This window comes from Natrix helvetica, assembly GCF_964273705.1.
Source record: "Natrix helvetica genome assembly, chromosome: Z".
Classification (NCBI taxonomy): domain Eukaryota; kingdom Metazoa; phylum Chordata; class Lepidosauria; order Squamata; family Natricidae; genus Natrix; species Natrix helvetica.
The window spans coordinates 136,555,938-136,574,424 of record NC_138554.1 but is presented as its reverse complement, the minus strand read 5'-3'; the positions used below and the strand labels follow the sequence as shown (position 1 = coordinate 136,574,424).

At 43.8% G+C, this 18,487-nt stretch overlaps 1 protein-coding gene across 2 annotated transcripts in view; it reads right to left on the bottom strand.

Moving 5' to 3' along the window:
* The window catches only part of CRHR2 (corticotropin releasing hormone receptor 2), a 142,864-nt gene extending 128,003 nt beyond the window's left edge, over positions 1-14,861 (bottom strand). The window contains exons 1-2 of one of the 2 annotated variants that reach the window (XM_081970227.1): positions 14,834-14,861; positions 1,352-1,471 (exon numbers count right to left, since the gene is read on the bottom strand). In XM_081970227.1, coding sequence (XP_081826353.1) covers positions 1,352-1,451 — 100 coding nt within the window. In that variant the 5' untranslated portion in view covers positions 1,452-1,471; positions 14,834-14,861. Of the gene's footprint in view, positions 1-1,351; positions 1,472-1,649; positions 1,698-14,833 lie in introns of those variants that run through there. The other variant, XM_081970228.1, reaches the window with a different exon arrangement.
* Positions 14,862-18,487: the final 3,626 nt, after the last annotated feature.

The window sequence follows — 18,487 nt, the reverse complement described above, 5'->3', positions numbered from 1 at the left end:
ACCTGAATTTGCGATCTTTATTTTGTGTGTGTGTGTGTGTGTGTGGCAGCTGTTGGCGTTAAGCAGATCCCGTCCTCACTATGGGAACTAGAAAAAAACGTTGTAAATTGTATTCATGTGGCCTTTAAGACTGGGTCATAAATCTCTTTTCTTAAGGTTCATGGTAAGTTTGAACAGTTGCTAAGTGGCCAATCATAAGTTGAGGACCATCTGTATTCAGCCACAAATACTTCTCCCACATGTACAGGTAGTCCTCGACTTACAACAGTTTGTTTAGTAACAAAGTTACAACGGCACTGAAAAAAGTTGACATACAACCATTTTTCACAATTACAACCTTTGCATATAATCATGGGATCAAAACTCAGATGCTTAGCAACTGGTTCATATTTATGACGGTCGCAGTATCCCGGGGAGAGGGGGGGGGTCATGTGATCAACTTTTATGACCGTCTGACAAGCGAAGTCCATGGGGAAGTCAGATTCACTTTACAACCGGGTTCCTAAATTATCAGATGCGGTGATTCACTTAACAACGGAGGCAAGAAAGGTTGTAAGGAGGGGCAAAACCCAATTAACAAACGTCTCACTTAACAACAGAAATGTTGGGCTCAATTGTGATCATAAGTCGAGGGCTACCTGTACAACTAAACACCCACTCTGTTCGGGGATGACCCTTTTATACAAATTCAATGCCAGCTTCCTAAAACTAATTTTTAGATTTGTGTGATACAAAATAGAAATGACAATTGAGGCACTTGGAAATGAACAGCGGCATCTGCAAAGCTGAAATTCAAGAAAGCCTTCAGCTGGTCCAGAAAAAGAGACTGTGGCCTCTCTTTTTTAAAATCAAAGCTCTGCAAGACAGCACCAGAACAAAGGAAGATTAACCACACCAGACAAACAATATTGCAAAAAGAGGAACCCTCTTAGCTAATTTGTCTGTCTGGACTGGCGAAAGGAATGGTAGGATTATCCTGGCTCACAAACGCACCGAGAAATTTCTACACATGACAGAAGTTGGGGACTGACACGCTGCTTACTAATAAACACCTAATACACTCATTTACACACAGGCGAAGAGAGAATTCGGGATGACGCATGTTCCTAATTTGTTAACAGCAGCCTGATCTTAATTCCCCCACCTCCAAAGTTAAATCCAGCCCATCAACTTGCAAGAAAACCAACTCATTATAAGCCACATCTGGATGGGGGGGGGGGGGAGATTGATATAGGAAACATAACTTGGCTGGAGGTTGGGGTTCAACTCCCCCCCCCAAGATTCAACCCAGAGATGCAGTGAAGTCTCCAAATGAGGAAGACCATTTGGGGAGGGTCTCGAGTCTACTCACGCGTGGTGTTGTACTTGACTCCGTTGACAAATTCGGGGCAAGGTCTCTCCACCAGATCCCCGGCGCTGCTTCGTGGCCAGCAGGTCCCAATCTGGTCCATGGTGGCCCGACAGGAAGGACCTTAACGCCCCGCAAGGAGGAGGAGGAGGAGAAGCGAAGGAAGGAGAAGAAATAAAGAGAAAAGAAATAAAGAAATAAATTCATCCCAGCTCCGGTGCAAAGCTGTGCAAAGTGAGATCGTCCACCCCGCCGGCTCCCCGCCTCTGTCCCGTGCCCCCCTCTCCTTCTTCCACCCTACCGTCAAAGCTCTCCTGTAGGGCACCCAAGAGGCTGCAGTTGGCATCCCAATCCTCTATGAAAAAGTGGAGAATGGTGGTTTTATTCATGGTGAATATCTTGGCAAGGATGCTGACTTTCCGCAGGTGTGGATCCGCTTCTGTCCTGCCGCCTTTCGAGGTTCGGAATTAAAGCCAAGCTGCTTGTCCAGGTTTCTGGGGGTGCATCTCTCCCTCCCTCCCTCTCTTTCCCCCACCCCGCACCCCCCTCCCCACTGCTCAGCGCTTCTGAGTCTTAGAGGGTGGGCAGGCGGTTAGATGGCGAGGAAGCTTTCTTGCTCCTTCTTAAGCCAGCAGGAGGGGAACCAATAACACGGCAGGAACTCCCAGCAAGGGGCTTTCGGCCCCACCCGCAGAGCCTCGCCCCCCTCCTCTTCAGCAGCCCCACAAGCTGGCAATTGGCTGAGAGGGCTAATCTACTTCTCCCCCTTTGGTGGGGAAGAAGGGCGGGGGGAGTCCCGTGTGTGTGTGTGCGTGCGCCGTACACTCAGTGTTCTCACTTGCTTTGACGACTCCTTTTTTCCAGCAGGGAGTCCTCAAGGCAACGGGGCGGCGGGGGAATCTGGCTGAGAGGGAGACGGAAGGGAAAGAGGGTCTTCCTTTTCTAGGCAATTGGGCCATTTGGGGGGGGGGGAGGAATTTGGAGGAAGGAAGGTTTTCTGCACATACTCCATCATGCTCTACTACAAAAAGGACAAATTCTTTCTGTGTCCAGTCCTACTTGGCCAATAAAGAATTCTATTCTATTCTCTATTCTATTCTCTATTCTATTCTCTATTCTATTCTCTATTCTATTCTTTTCTATTCTATTCTCTATTCTATTCTATTCTCTATTCTATTCTCTATTCTATTCTCTATTCTATTTCTACATTCTATTCTCTATTCTGTTCTATTCTATTCATTTCTATATTCTATTCATTTCTATATTCTATTCTATATTCTGTTCTATTTTCTATTCCAGTCTAATCTATATTCTATTCTCTATTCTATTCTATTCTATTCTATTCTATTCCCCACTCTATTCATTTCTATATTCTATTCTATTATTCTATTCTATTTTATTGCATTCTATTTTCCATTTATTCTCTATTCTGTTCTATTTCTATTCTATTTTCTATCTGTTCTATTTCTATTCTTTCTATTCTGTTCTATATTCTATTCTCTATTCTATTCTGTTCTACTCTATTTTCTATGCTATTCTATTTTCTATTCTGTTATATTCTATTTTCTATTCTGTTCTACTTTGGAGGCACTGAGGTTGAAGAGCCACAGTGGTGGAAGAGACAACCCTTTGCCTCTGAAGCTCAACCTAGCCTACTTCACAGGGTTGTTGTTGGGAGAAGAGAAGGAGTGCTGTTTTGTTGTACTAAGCATTGAGAGGGAAAGAAGCACAGAAATCCGGCTAACAGATAACACACAAGGAGAATAAATCTAGCTCAGTATTTCTCAGCCTGAACAACTTTGAATTCTGGGAGTTGAAGTCCACACGTTTCCTAGGGAATTCTGGGAGTTCGTGTCTATGCATGCTGGTTGGGAAATTCTGGAAAGCTGAAAATTAGGTATGTTGCCAGGAAAATTCTGGGAGTTGACGATCAGGTGAGGTGGCTGAGAAATTTTGGGAATTGAAGTTCATGCAAGCTGGCTGGGGAATTCTGGGAGTTGAAGTCCACACATCTTAAAGTTGCTAAGACACTTATCTATGGTAGCTGCCCCAAGAATGGACATCTTAGTCTGGTGGACAGCCTGAGATTCAAGGCCACGGGTGTCCGCTTACATTTCTCCAACAATTTACTTTTTATTAAATGTGTTTGCCCCCCCCACTGTCTCATCTTTAAAATTCTCCCTCTAACCTAAAGCACTGGGATCTCTTTGTGGCCTCCCATCCAGTCTTATCCTTGCTCAGTTTTGATCTCAGAAAAAAACATTGGCCTTTAACATGATACAGATTGTGTTTAACTTAATTACATTTAATTGAAAAGCAATAGCAGGCATTTTAATAGTTTGATTTGGATCCACCGACTTTTCGGAGGGAGGCCTGGGTATGTTTCCAGGCCAAGTGGACCTGGGTGTGAAGTGCCCACCTTGCCTTAAGGAGTGAACACAATTTCCCCAGCGCTGAGTTTGTTCCCTTTTCTTTTTATTATGACACTTAAATATAAGCAACTTTTATTTGCCAGAATATAAAGAGGACGTTGCACTAGGTAGAAAGAGTGCAGAGAAGAGCACCAAAGATGTTGAGAGGGCTGGAAGCTAAAGCATATGAAGAATAGTGGCAGTAATTGGGTAAGGTGAAGGTAAAGACTCCCCTCACACATCTGTGCTAGTCGTTCCCGACTCTAGGGGGCGGTGCGCATCTCCGTTTCAAAGTCGAAGAGCCAGTGCTGTCCGAAGACGTCTCCATGGTCATGTGGCTGGCATGGCTAAACTTCGAAGGCTCACGGAACGCTGTTACCTTCCCACCAAAGGTGGTTCCTATTTTTCTTCTTGCATTTTTTACGTGCTTTCGAACTGCTAGGATGGCAGAAGCTGCGACAGGTAACAGGAGCTCACTCCGTCGCTTCAAACCACCAAACTGCCGACCTTTCTGATCGACAAGCTCAGTGTCTTAGCCACTGAGCCACCATGTCCCTAGTAATTGGGTATGTTTATCTTAAAGAAATGGAAGACTAGGGGTGGCATGATAGCACTCTTCCAATATTTGAGGGGCTGCCCCAAAGAAGAGGGAGTTAAGCTATTCTCCAAAGTACCCGAAGGCAGAACAAGAAGCAACGGATGGAAACTAATCAAGGGGAGAAGCAACCTGGAACTAAGGAGAAAGTTCCTGTCGGTAAGAAAAATTAATCAGTGGACCAACTTGCCTCCAGAAGTTGTAAATGCTCTAACACTGGAGGGTTTTAAGGTTAGCCATTTGAACTGGGGTAGTATAGAGCAGGGGTCTCCAACTTTGGCAACTTTTAAGACTTGTGGACTTCAACTCCCAGAATTCTTCAGCCAGGCTGAGGAATTCTGGGAGTTGAAGTCCACAAGCCTTAAAGATGCCAAAGCTGGATAACTCTGGTGTAGAGTACTATAGGGGAATGGCCAAGGAGGCAAGGTCCTTTCTAAGTCCGTTTTTCTGTTAAATTCTCTTGGATCCAAGGCTCAAATTGGAAGTGGAATTTTTAAAAACTGAAAATTTCTGCCCTCTGGTTTTTTTGCAGTGCAACTGCAGCAAGAGAGCAGAAAAGCAGGGAAGAAGGGGCCAGGAGATGGGGTTTTAGCTCTTGGTCATAGATTTTCTACGAATATTCTTCTCAATAAAATCCTCGCATTATTTTTCGCTACCTGGTTGCACACTCAACAAGGCAGGGCAGTAAAGGAAGCATCAGCATATTGTGGGGAAAGCGTTGGAAGGGAAAAAAGGATTCTCCAACAAGAACAAAACCAACAGAAGCTTTCTGATTCCAATCCACATAGTCCTCGACTTACGACCAATCCTTTAATGACTGTTCGGAATTACTATGGCTTCAGAAGGGGGCTTTACGGCTCACAAAACATTTTTTTTACTGTCGTCATTTCCTCCCCCCACCCCCCAATTCAGTTACAAGACCACATTTCCCCATTTATGATTAATTGCAACATCCTGTAGTCACACAGTCATGGTTTGTGATGTTTTCTCCCAGTTTCTGTGGGGGAAATGCCCATTCAGGAGAATGGATTCAAACCTATGTCTGCATGGCTCACTTAATGACCACCATAAAAATGATCATAAAATTGGATCCGGTTAGCTGGGTGCCTTGACTTATGTCTCTCGTGACTTAAGACCAAAACTCCAGTCCCAACTGCGGTTGTAACTTGAGGACTATCTACACACAGTAAATAAATTCTCCTTGTCATCAGTTATTTTGCACTGCTTACATCTGCAACCAAATTTCCTATATTCTAGTAAAATGGGTTTTTCAACCCAGTGCTGGTTGGGTGATGGCAATTTTCTTAATGTTTTCTTAATGTTCTTATGCAGAACAAGGGTTCCACCGGTTTGATGGGTGGTTCCCCACACCTCCCCTTCAGCTTCACAACGTAGTCTCGGGGTTCTCCAACCAAGTAACAATTAGGCGGAATCTCACAATTGCAGGGGAAATCTGAGTCAGCTTAATTGCCACCATTACCTGCCATTTCTCCTCTGAAATTGCTCAAATATTGGATTTCTGTGCAAGGGGGAAAGAGGCTGCGACTGGAGGACAGAATGAATTGCAAGCAAAATGGGAGGACAGGATGAACTGCAGAGGGGGTGCAATGGGCACTTGAGAAGTAAGACTACAAGTACCAGAGGTCAGGAAGACATTGCTGCTCTAATGAGGCTCAGCTGGAGAAACACATGTTTGTTACTGCTTGGTAGAGAATATTCAGGCTGAGCGGAGAGGACGTACTGGATCAGTGTGTCATTATCAGACTTATTGTGGAGGAAAGAGTTAGAATCAGTGGTGGGATTCAAATTTTTTTACTACTGGTTCTGTGGTGGGCTTGGTGGGAATGGGCTTGGTGGGAATGGCAGGGGAAGGATACTGTAAAATCCCCATTTCCTTTCCACTCCTGGGGAAGGCTACAGGAAAATCCCCATTTCCTTTCCACTCCTGGGGAAGGCTACTGTAAAATCCCCATTTCCTCCCCACTCATGGGGAAGGATACTGTAAAATCCCCATTTCCTCCCCACTCATGGGGAAGGATACTGTAAAATCCCTATTTCCTTTCCACTCCTGGGAAAGGATACTGTAAAATCCCCATTTCCTCCCCACTCATGGGAAAGGATACTGTAAAATCCCTATTTCCTTTCCACTCCTGGGAAAGGCTACTGTAAAATCCCCATTTCCTCCCCACTCATGGGGAAGGATACTGTAAAATCCCCATTTCCTTTCCACTCATGGGAAAGGATACTGTAAAATCCCCATTTCCTTTCCACTCCTGGGAAAGGATACTGTAAAATCCCCATTTCCTCCCCACTCATGGGGAAGGATACTGTAAAATCCCCATTTCCTTTCCACTCCTGGGGAAGGATACTGTAAAATCCCCATTTCCTTTCCACTCCTGGGGAAGGATACTGTAAAATCCCCATTTCCTTTCCACTCCTGGGGAAGGATACTGTAAAATCCCCATTTCCTTTCCACTCCTGGGGAAGGCTACTATAAAATCCCCATTTCCTTTCCACTCCTGGGGAAGGATACTGTAAAATCCCCATTTCCTCCCCACTCATGGGGAAGGATACTGTAAAATCCCCATTTCCTCCCCACTCATGGGGAAGGATACTGTAAAATCCCCATTTCCTTTCCACTCATGGGGAAGGATACTGTAAAATCCCCATTTCCTCCCCACTCATGGGGAAGGATACTGTAAAATCCCCATTTCCTTTCCACTCATGGGGAAGGATACTGTAAAATCCCCATTTCCTCCCCACTCATGGGGAAGGATACTGTAAAATCCCTATTTCCTTTCCACTCCTGGGAAAGGATACTGTAAAATCCCCATTTCCTTTCCACTCCTGGGAAAGGATACTGTAAAATCCCTATTTCCTTTCCACTCCTGGGAAAGGATACTGTAAAATCCCCATTTCTTTTCCACTCCTGGGAAAGGATACTGCAAAATCCCTATTCCCTCCCCACCCCAATAACCTGCTTTCCAGCTCTGTTCTCCTGTGCAGGGCAACAAAAGAAGACCCAGCCGAGAGACCTGCCCCCCCTCTCTATTCTTCTTCTCATCCTTCCTAGTACCTATCTCCTCCCACTTATGGCTATAACCATGTTGCTTGTATCTCTATGATTTATATCGTTTTACTTGTTTCTTAGTATGATTTGATTGCTTATTACTAACCTATATCACTAAGTGTTGTATCTTATGATTCTCGATGAATGTATTCTATTTTAGTTTTCTTTATGTACACTGAGAGCATATGCACCAAAGACAAATTTCTTGTGTGTCCAATCACACTTGGCCAATAAAGAATTATGTTCTGTTCTGTTCTATTCTATTTCTTCCAACAAAAGAAAGGAAAGAAAAGGGAGGAAGGGAAGGGATAGGATGGAGGGAAGGAGGGAGGTAGATTCAAAGCTTCAAAAGAAAGTAAAGAAATATGGCAGTCATATTTACAACGGTTGTAAATATAAATGTATCATTTATCTAAAGGTGCAACACAACCCTCTTCTATAAACTATCCCGTCCAGTCATCAAAACCACAAAATGTAAGGTTTATATTTTCTTTTCATGCAAAAAGCCCATAAGAGGTTTCCACATAGATACTGTCTTTTCTCTAATGAAAGAAGTCAATTTTGACATGTTCCAAAACCTTTCCTCTCTTGTGGAAGGATCCTTTCATTTTATAATCCTTTTTACTTTTTACTTCATGCCCACATTAGAGACATGAGTGTGTTCTAGGGAAAAACATCCAGCTGTGTGTGAAGCTTGCACCCACCCCACCCCCAGGCAAAAGCCACATTGGTTAAACCTCTATTCACACCTGCCAGGATCCCCCTCTGTGGCCTTTTGATTAAACTCTTGATCTACCGATCTCTGTAATCACTGGTTTGCTTGCCAGTCTTTATATCCAGCAGAAGCACATAAAGCAAGACCGTAATAAAACATAAACCCTGAAGATCATCCATCCAGGCCCTTTTAGAACTAGGCGCAATGTCTTCGCCTGTATTTCCTTCTGTCGGAAGAAATGTCCTTCTGGGTTCAATTCCAAGTGGGGAAAAAGACACTGGAAACATGGTGGCTGTTTGGAGGGATGGTTTAAGGCAGAGATGGGTTTCCTACTAGTTCGGACCGGTTCGGACAAGTAGGTAGTAACTCAGCCGGCCACGCCCCAGAACCGGTTCTATCGGCGGCACTGTAGGCGGAGCCGTCTTGTTTTTTTTTTTGCTTCTGCACATGCACAGAAGCAATTTTTTTACTACTGCGCTAGCGCACTTCAAGTGCACGCGTGCACAAAGCACGTCCCTGAGTGAACCGGCAGTAGAAGAAGCCGGAACCCAACCCTGGTTTAATGGTGAACAGGATCACATGCGTTTGAAGTCCTGGGTAGCTGACTACATGGAGTGGAGAGCAGTGACGTGCGGTGAGGTTTATGGCTGGTGAGGCTGGTGACGACATCAAACCGCGTGGTTGCTCCGATCGCATGGGCGCAGCCCAACCGGAGAAGTTTCTCTTCTCAGAAATGTCAGAAAGGGACAGGCAGGCTGCCACAGCTCCACTGAGAAGACATTTTTGAGAAGAGAAACTTCTCCTTTCTCCTCCTTCCCCCACTCCCTTCTAGCACTGATGATGTTACCTAGGCATATTTTGCACCGGGCAAGCCCTGAATCCTTGCAAGGGGAGCGCAGCCGCGGTCCCCTTCATGTTGGCTCAGGAAGGAGGGGAATGGGACCACGTGTGCAGCGGAAGGGGACCGCGGCTCATGCTGATCTGAGGCTGGCAGTGAGGAGCCTCCTGCACACATGGTCCCATTCCTCTTGCAAGGATCCAGGGCTCGCCCGGTGCAAAAAATGGGGAGATTGGCGCACTTGGGGCTGCTGCTGCGATGTCCAGGGAGGCTAAATCAAGCCGCGCATCTCTCCCAGCCACTTTCACGGTTTCCCAGAGTAATTTTTTTTTCATGATGAGAGCAGTGAGGCTCTGCCTCCCCTGCCTCCCCTGCCTACACGTCACTGGTGGAGAGTGAGATATATTTATACCCTCTCTGGGCTTTGAACTTGAGCTTCCTGTTCCTGTGGCAAGAGCATGTATCCTATTGGCTGCAGTCAGACTCCCATGAGGTTATGCAGTCAGAGCTGAGGTTGAATCTTGCTGGGTGAAGTCATTTCCCCAGGTGCCATGTGGTGAGATGGGTAGAAGGCTAATCCTATTATGCCCTGAGGATGAAGGTCTTTTGTGTTGTAGATAAGCTGGCCCAGTCTTTCTGGGCCTATTAGCAAAGGTGGGGGCTGCTTTTCAAGAGCATGTTTCTCCTTTTCTCATCCAGGGAGGTATAGTATTCTGCCTTTTTAATATTTCCTAGGGTATTTCATTCTTCTAAGAGAGGGGCGGGTGCTAACTTTCTACACTTCAAATGAGATTAGAAGTAAGATTAGAAGTAAGATTAGAGCAATAGTTTTCAACTTTGGTAACTTTTGAGATGTTTGAACTTCAACTCCCAGAATTCCCCAGCTAGCCTTGCTTGCAAGGAATTCTGGGAGTTGAAGTCCACACACCTAAAAGCTGTCAAGATTGAGAAAGATTGGAGTAATATACATTCATTAATGACTGGAAACCGTGTATTTGCATTAAAAAAAAACCAACGGCACTTTATGGTTTTGATGATTGACAGGCTAGAGAGTAGAAAGAAGAGAGTTGTGATGTAACTTTAGAGAGAGGAATCAAAATATAATTGTGTTTATAAGTCCTGTGAAGGATATCTGAGAGCAGTTCTTTTTATCTTTAAGCTTTTTAATATATTTTTTCTAGTGTCTTCTACTTTTTTTCTCATTGCATTTTTAGCTTTTCCCTTTATATCTCTCCTCCTTGTTTTCCCTGTTCTATTTTAGTTCATGGTAGTTCTTATTATTGCTAATAATATGTGTGTGTTTAAAAAAAAATCTTCAAAGTTCAGCCAGGAAGCTGGATTTTCCACGCCAGCATTTGCAGCATTTGGAAGCTGGCAATGTGCAGAAGGGGTATCTTAAGATCATCTATACTACCCTCCCCACATTCTGAACTTAGGGGCTAAAAAAAGAGGGAGGGGGAGGATTTTGGCTGAAGCATCCATTCTAGACAATTAAGTTTCCCTTCCTGAGGACTAGTCCTGGAGTTTTTTGTGTCATCAATTCAAGCATTAATACCACTTTACAGATAGTCCTCAACTTATAACAGTTCATTTAGTGACTATTCCAAGTTTCAATGCCACTGAAAAAAGCAGCTTATGACTGTTTTTCACACTTTTATAAACCTTGAAGCATCCCCATGGCCACGTGATCAAAATTTGGACGCTTGGAAACTGATTCATATTTATGACCGTTACCGTGTCCAGGAGTGACATGTGATCCTCTTTTGCGACCTTCTGAAAGCAAAGTCAATGGGGAAGTCAGATTCACTTATCAATTGTGTTGCTAACTTAACAACTGCAGTGATTCACTTAACAATGGTGGCAAGAAAGGTCGTAAAATGGGACAAAATTCACTTAACTAATGTTTTGCATACCAACAAAAATGTGGGGGCTCAATTGTGGCCGTAAGTCAAGCACTACCTGTATTTGGAATGTCTCAAGGGGTTTAAATCTGAGTTATAGAGTTTAAGCCAAAATTATTTTTGCTAGGCATTATATCAGATGGTTATGATAAAGGGACAATATATCTAATATTACGCATCTTGACCGCAGCAAGAATTGTGCATGGGCAGCAGTGGAAGAGCTAAAACACTAATTCAGAGGAGGAGACGATAAGGAAGATACTAGTCTGTGTGGAAATGGACAGACTAAGACCAAAAATAAAAGATAAAGGAGATACAGAATACTATGCTACATGGAATACTGTATTTTTCAGAGTATAAGACGCACCGGAGTATAACACGCACCTAGGTTTTGAAGAGGCAAATGTACCTCCCAAAAATGGCCCATTTTTCGCAAAAACAGGCTCGTTTTTGTTTTTTAAATAAGGGCATGAATAGCCTTTAGGAGGCTTGGAGAGTGCTCCTGAGGGGGTGGCCCCTCCAAAATGAGTGAAAAACGGCCCATTTTCTGTCAAAAAAAGGTCATGCATGGTCTTTAGGAGGCTCTTGGGGGATGGAGAGGCAAACGTGAGCAAAAAATAGGCCCATTTGTTTGCTCAGTTCTGCCCTCCCCAGCCCCCAGGAGCACTCTGCAAGACTCCTAAAGGCTATGCCAGTGGTGGGCAACCCGCGGCTCGGGAGCCACATGCGGCTCTTTACACCCTTTAATGTGGCTCTTCTGTGTGCCGGGTGCCTGCTCCCCTCCCTCCTCTCGGGCTTCGGAGGGAAGCTTCTGCAAAAGCCCGGGCGAGTGACAACCAATTTTGGTCCTATGGCTGCAGAATGCTGCAAAAAACCATAAATGCAGGCCAGTTGTTGAGTGTTTCAAATGTGATTGGAACACTCAACAAGGTGACCACAGTGTGTGTGTGTGTGTGTGTGTGAGTGAGTGAGAAAGACAGACAGAGAGAGGAACAGAGAGAGGGAGTGAGGGAGGGAATCAGAGAGAGACTGACAGACAGACAGACAGACAGACACACACACACACACACACACACAGAGACAGAGAGGGGGAGGGAGGGAGAGAAAGATAGACAGACAGAGAGACACACACAGAGTGAGTGATTAAGTGAATGAGTGAGAGACAGACACACCCACATACACAGAGTGACAGAGAGAGAGGAAGGGAGGGGAGAGAGACAGAGGGAGAGACAGAGACAGACACACACACACACAGAGTGAGTGAGAGACAGACAGACAGACACACACACAGAGTGACAGAGATGGGGGAGGGAGGGAGAGAGAGACAAAGAGCCAGAGAGAGAGAGAAAAAGAAAAAGAAAAAAAGAAAGAAAGTGGGAGAGAGAGATGAAATTAAAAACAACAACATACAAACCTGACTTACTCAAACTATCCAAGGAAATGCAAGGCCAATGTTCACATTAGTGGTTGTGACTTTGTCAGTCAATGTCAGGATGTAATTTTCTCTACATTGTAAGGCAAATTTTACGGAATTTAACGTTATCGATAAATAATATCGTTCTAAAGTTTTTGTTTTATTAGCTGTGTTATTTGTATCCTCCCGACCTATGTGGATACTTGCATGCAGAATATTCTCAATAAAAACTTATTGAAACTAAAAACAGTGTACCATCCTATGTATTTTCGGTTTTAAAAATGTGGCTCTCAAAGTAAATTTCAATCGTGGTTTTGGCGAGATTTGGCTCAGTTGAAAAAAAAGGTTGCCCACCACTGGGCTATGCACAGCCAGGGGGGGGGGGGGTTCAGGAGGTAAAAAATGCTGTATTCAGTCTATAAAACGCACCCAGATTTTCTTTTTTGAGGGGAAAAAGGTGCGTCTTATACTCCGAAAAACACGGTAGATTCTATCAATGGTTATAAACAGGAGGTAGAAATGGGAATGTGAAAGAATCAGGTTAGGTGGACATGGAAAGAGATGTTATGTATGTATTCAAATGTAGGTATTAGAATGATAGATGCATTAGATATGATGGTCAGAAATTACAGTATCACTAGCGCTGTTTAAAATTGTATATATGTTATTTTTTTGTTTTACTTTTGTCTCGTGGCAAGTGGAATGCTAGGACAATTACACTGTGTTCAATATATTTATGTGTAAACAATAAAATATATATTTTTAAAAAATAAATCTGTAACTTCTCGGTCTGTTGAAAAGCGAGTCATAGTGGCATTTGGTGTTATCTGTTCAAAGGCTTTTATGTTTAATGTTGGGGGTTTCTTTGTAAGAAAAGGCTTTTTTTTCTCAACAATCAAAAAACACTTGGGTTTCAAGAGATAATGTGTCTTCCAGGTTGAAGGCCACCCTGTACTGTATGGCTAAATAGGCCTGTAGTTTTCATGGTATCAACAATGGAAGTGTTTGTTTGCTGTCTTCTGGGGAATTCTTCACCTCCCCCAGTCTACCCTAAGCTCTGGCTGGCATTTCCTGGTGGTCTCTTTTTCACGAATTGATTTCATCCCTGCTTTTGTTCCCAAGTCACGGCAGATCCTCTTGACCAAGAATTAATCAGATCTACCTGTTCGGCTACATGTAGTTTGGCTACATGGCATTTCCTAGTGGTCTCCTATCCACAGATTATCCACATAATTTCGAAGCCAGGGCATTCCAAGAAATAAATCAGACCTATCCCTGCTCTGCTTCCAAGCCTAGTCAAAAGCAGTCAACTGCTAATATGCGCAGAAACTTTCTTGATTTTAATGAATCTAAATTTGATGCCTTCCCGCCTTCAAAGAGATATGGGGTCAGACTTTTCAGATAGAGCAACACAGAATAACAGATGGGAGGGACTTTGGAGGTCCTCTAATCCAACCCCCTCCTCAGGCAGGAAACCCTATTTCATTTCAGACAAATGATTATCCAGTCTCTCCTTAAAAACTTCCAGTTTTGGAGCCTCCCCAACTTCTGGAGGCAAGTTGTTCCACTGGTTAATTGTCATCACCGCTAGGAAATTTCTCCTTAATTCTTAATTGGTTCTGTCTGGATTAGTTTCCCTCCATTGCTTCTTGTCTTGCCTTAGGGTGCTTTGGAAAGCTGAAAAGACTGGGGCGAAAGTGCCCCAAATAAGAGGGGGCTCAACTTATTCTCCAAAGCACCTGAAGGCAGGATAGGAAGCAACAGATGGAAAACTAATCCAGGAGAGAATTAGTATCCTAGAACTGAGGATAAATTTCCTGACATTGAGAACAATTAACCAGTGGAATGACTTGCCTCCAGAAGTTGTGGTGTTTCATCACTGGAGGTTTTTAAGAAGAGACTGCACAGCCATTTGCCTAAAATGGTAGAGGGTTTCCTACTCAAGCAGGAGATTGGACTAGAACAGGGGTCTCCAACCTTGGCAAAGACTTCAGCTCCCAGAATTCCTCAGCCAGTTTTTTGCAACTTTTAAGACTTGTGGACTTCAGCTCCCAGAATTCCTCAGCCAGCTTTGCTGAGGAATTCTGGGAGCTGAAGTCCACAAGTCTTAAAGCCAGATTAGAAGATCTTCAAGGTCCCTTCCAACTCTGTTATTCTGCTCCAGTCAGTTTCTCAACCTATAGTTGTCTGAGAACCACGCAGCCCAAGGAAGACAGGAGGGATGCTGACTTTGCAAAAATGCGGGGATCTTTCAGACGATCTACTAGCTCTTCAAGCTCCGCCATCTGGAAGGAAGGAGCCAAAATTCCCCTCCGAAGCCCTCAGCCTCGCGCACAGCTCTACCAGGCTCCTGATGGAGGGTTGCTAGGCAACAGGTCCCGCCCCTCCCATCACTCAGCTTTGAAGTGGCAACCAGATGCCTTCTAGCGCAGACCTCTCGGCGGTCCCCAGGGCGCATGCGCCCTCCGTTTTCAACGCGCTGTTAGTCAACTAGACCCAAGAAGCACATTTGAGGCAGAAGAGAAGGGATCAGGTTTTTACGTGAACTCGTTGCTCCTGGCTGGCTTCCTGATTTTAAGGACTAGTTGAAAGATTTGGAGCTAAATTAAAGATTTAAATGCCTATGGAGGTTCTCAGTCATGCAGGTCACTGTTGTCCCAAAGGTACTTTTTCAAGAGGCAACTGGACTTTCTTTGTTTTTCCTTGAAGACGTTTTACTTCTCATTCAGGAATAGAATAGAATAGAAAATATGGGATGGAATGTAAAGGAATGGAATAGAATATAAAATATGGAATGGAATCTAAAGGAATGGAATGGAATAGAATAGAAAATATGGAATGGAATGGAACGGAAAGGAATAGAATAGAAAATATGGAATGGAATAGAAAGGAATGGAATAGAAAATATGAATGGAAATGAATGGAATGGAATGGAATAGAATAGAATAGAATTCTGTGATTGGACACACCAGGAATTTGTCTTTGGTGCATATGCTCTCAATGTACATACAAATACAAGATTCATTGGTCAAGAATCATAAGGTACAGCACTTAATGATAGTCATAGCATACAAATAAGCAATCAGGAAACAATCATTACCAATATAAGTCCTAAGGATACAAGCAACTAAGTTACAGTCCTGCAGTCATAGGTGGGAAGAGATGGGTGATAGGAATGATGAAAAAACTAATAGTAGTTATGCAGCCTTAGTATCTAGTTCGGGTGTGGGTTTCGGCTGCCATTACTAGCAGTTCGGTAGTAAAAAAAAAAAAATTGCCACTAGCAGCAGAGACATACAGATAATCCTCAACATATGGCCACAGAGGGAACTGGGAAAGTTGCCGATGGTGATCATGTGACCCTGGGAAACTTACATCCATTGTAAACACATGCCACCTAATTTTTGATCACATGACTGCAGGGATATTGTGATGGTTGTAAGTGCAAGGACAGGTTATATGCCCCAAAAATGGTTTTATGCCACTTTTTTCAGCAAACCTATTTAGGAATATTACACAGCCGCCTATTCGTTCAAAGGTAAAGGTTCCCCTTGCACATATGTGCTACTCATTCCCGACTCTAGGGGGCGGTGCTCATCTCTGTTTCAAAACCGAAGAGCCAGTGCTGTCCGAAGATGCCTCCGTGGTCATGTGGTCGGCATGATTCAACGCCGAAGGCGCACGGAGTGCTGTTCCTTTCCCACCAAAGGTGGTTCCTATTTTTCTACTTGCATTTTTTACCTGCTTTTGAACTGCTAGGATGGCAGAAGCTGGGACAAGTCACGGGAGCCCACTCCGTTACGCGGCACTAGGGATTCGAACCGCCGAACTGCCGACCTTTCTGACCAACAAGCTCAGCGTCTTAGCCACTGAGGCACTGCGTCCCCATTTGCTCAAAGCGACACTTCAAATGGTTATTAAAGACATGGATGCAAATTGAGGATTTCCTGTATCGGAAATGAAGTTTTAGATTTGCTACAGAGGAAGATGTGTTGATGGACTTAGGCGCTTTTCATTTCGCAATTCTTTTTGCTTCATGCTCCCATTAAAAACAGGAGCAAGTTCTAGTGAAAAAAATCCAGCTGTGTGAGGCTGGGTCTGGAAGCCACATGCCATATTGTTAAAACTCCATTCACACCATCCAGTACTCCCCATGGTCTTTTGATTTAACTCCTGATCTATTGATCTCTGTAACAGCTGGTTTTCCTGCCAGTCCTTCCTTTGTGGGAAGACTTAAAGGGCCACTTAAAGATCACCCATCTGTTCCCTTCTGGAGGTAGGCACAATGCCTTGACCCACACGGGTAATCCTCAACTTAGGATCAGAATTTGGGACCATAATTTCTGTTACTAAGCGAGGTGGTTGCTAAGTGAGCTTTGGCCAAATTTATGATCTTTCCTACCACGGTTCTTAAGTGAATCACAGCAGTTGTTAAATAAAACATGCAGTCATTAAGCAAATCCGGCTTCCCCTATTGGCTTTGCTTGTTGGAAGCTAGCCGGGAATATCTCAAATGGTTATCACGTGACTGCGGGACGCTGCAACTGTTCTAAATATAGGCCAGTGGCTAAGCACCCAAATCGCAATAGACATATACCACTTCATAATGCTTTGCAGCACTCTCTAAACAGGTTAGAGTCAGCCTTCCCCCCCCTCCCCCAACAATCCGAGTCTCGCTTTCACCATCTTGGAAGGATGGAAGGCTGAATCAACCTTGAGCCGGTTAATCTCCCCCCTGGTACAACCAACAAAGTGAAGAGAGCCCATGGTCTAGAGGTTAATACATCTGCCTAATATGCAAGCAGCCTGGGGTTTGAATCCCAGAAGGGTATGACTAGCTGATGAGAGATAAACAGCTTGGAATAGCTATAATATTCTCCTTTTAAATTGTTGCCAGTAATTTTTTTAAAAAACAACAACATTAAAATATTTTGTCACAAAATGACCATCTGCAAAGGCTCCTGGATTGGGGGTAAAAAGCAAAAGCAGAAGCAGTATGCTCTGTCCCATATTTGGGTAGACCAGGTTGCCCTGATAGACTGGTCTCACCGGAAGAACACTTCAGCTGGTTAGGATCGAACTGCTGGCAGTGGGCAGAGTCATCCTGCAATACCGCATTCTAATCACTGTGTGCCCCCACAGCTCACATGATGGTGGGGATGATGGGTTTGTCGTGAATGTGAGCACCTTTCTCAATGACCTTGTAACCTCAAACAGTCGCTAAATGAATGGTTGTAAGTCAAAGACACCTGTATGTTCTGCTGATGAGATTACACAAGTCAAAGGAATGATTTACGGTCTCTGCAACTTTAAATTTTGTGGAATTTAAGTCCCAGAATTCCATAGCCAGTATGGGCGGGAAATCTTATCGTAATCTTATCCAATTTTCTCCTTAGCAAACTTTTTTTTTTTTTTTAGGTGAGCAACTGGCCTCTAGTGCAAACTGGTTCAAAAGAAAAACAACCTAAAAATTGGGGAATTTGTAAAGAAAATGCCACGATGTAGATGGCTGACAATGAATCCCTAAGCTGCAAGAAAAATGGAAAAGAAAAGTTTTTACAGCTTGCAGTGCAGGAAGAAGGAAGCGACTAAATAAAATATGTTTTCTACCTGCACTGTGGCAATATTTTATTGGAGAATGAGCACGGTTTTGTGCTCCCCAGCCCAATATAAACTAAGCACAAATCCGATTACACCCGAAAAATGATAAACGAGTGCTGCAAAGTTGTAAAAACACAAGAGTGTGCGGCGGGACTACTAAAAGAGTATATGGACACAAGAACACAATTTTTTGGAGACTGACTATTAAAAGCTGCTTAAAACGGGTGTATAAAATTTTGGTACTGTAGATTAAACCGGCACCAAGCTCATTTGTCTATCCATTGCTTTGCATTTTAAGTACCTCTGCAGTTTTTGAGAAAGTTTTGCAGTGGCGTTTTGCTTTTGATGCAGTAAACATTAAAATTAGGAAGGGACATTGCCCACAGCACAGGCTCCTCTCTCTCTCTGTGTGTGTGTATGTGTATGTATGTATGTATATGCAGGTCTTGGCATATTCAGGTCTTTTCCCATGTACGATTGAGAGTATCTTGGCGACGTTTCGACGTACTCTCAATCTTACACGGGAAAAGACCCGAATACGCCAAGACCTGCACACCTGTAGCCGTGAAAGTCTATGAAAACATGTATGTATGT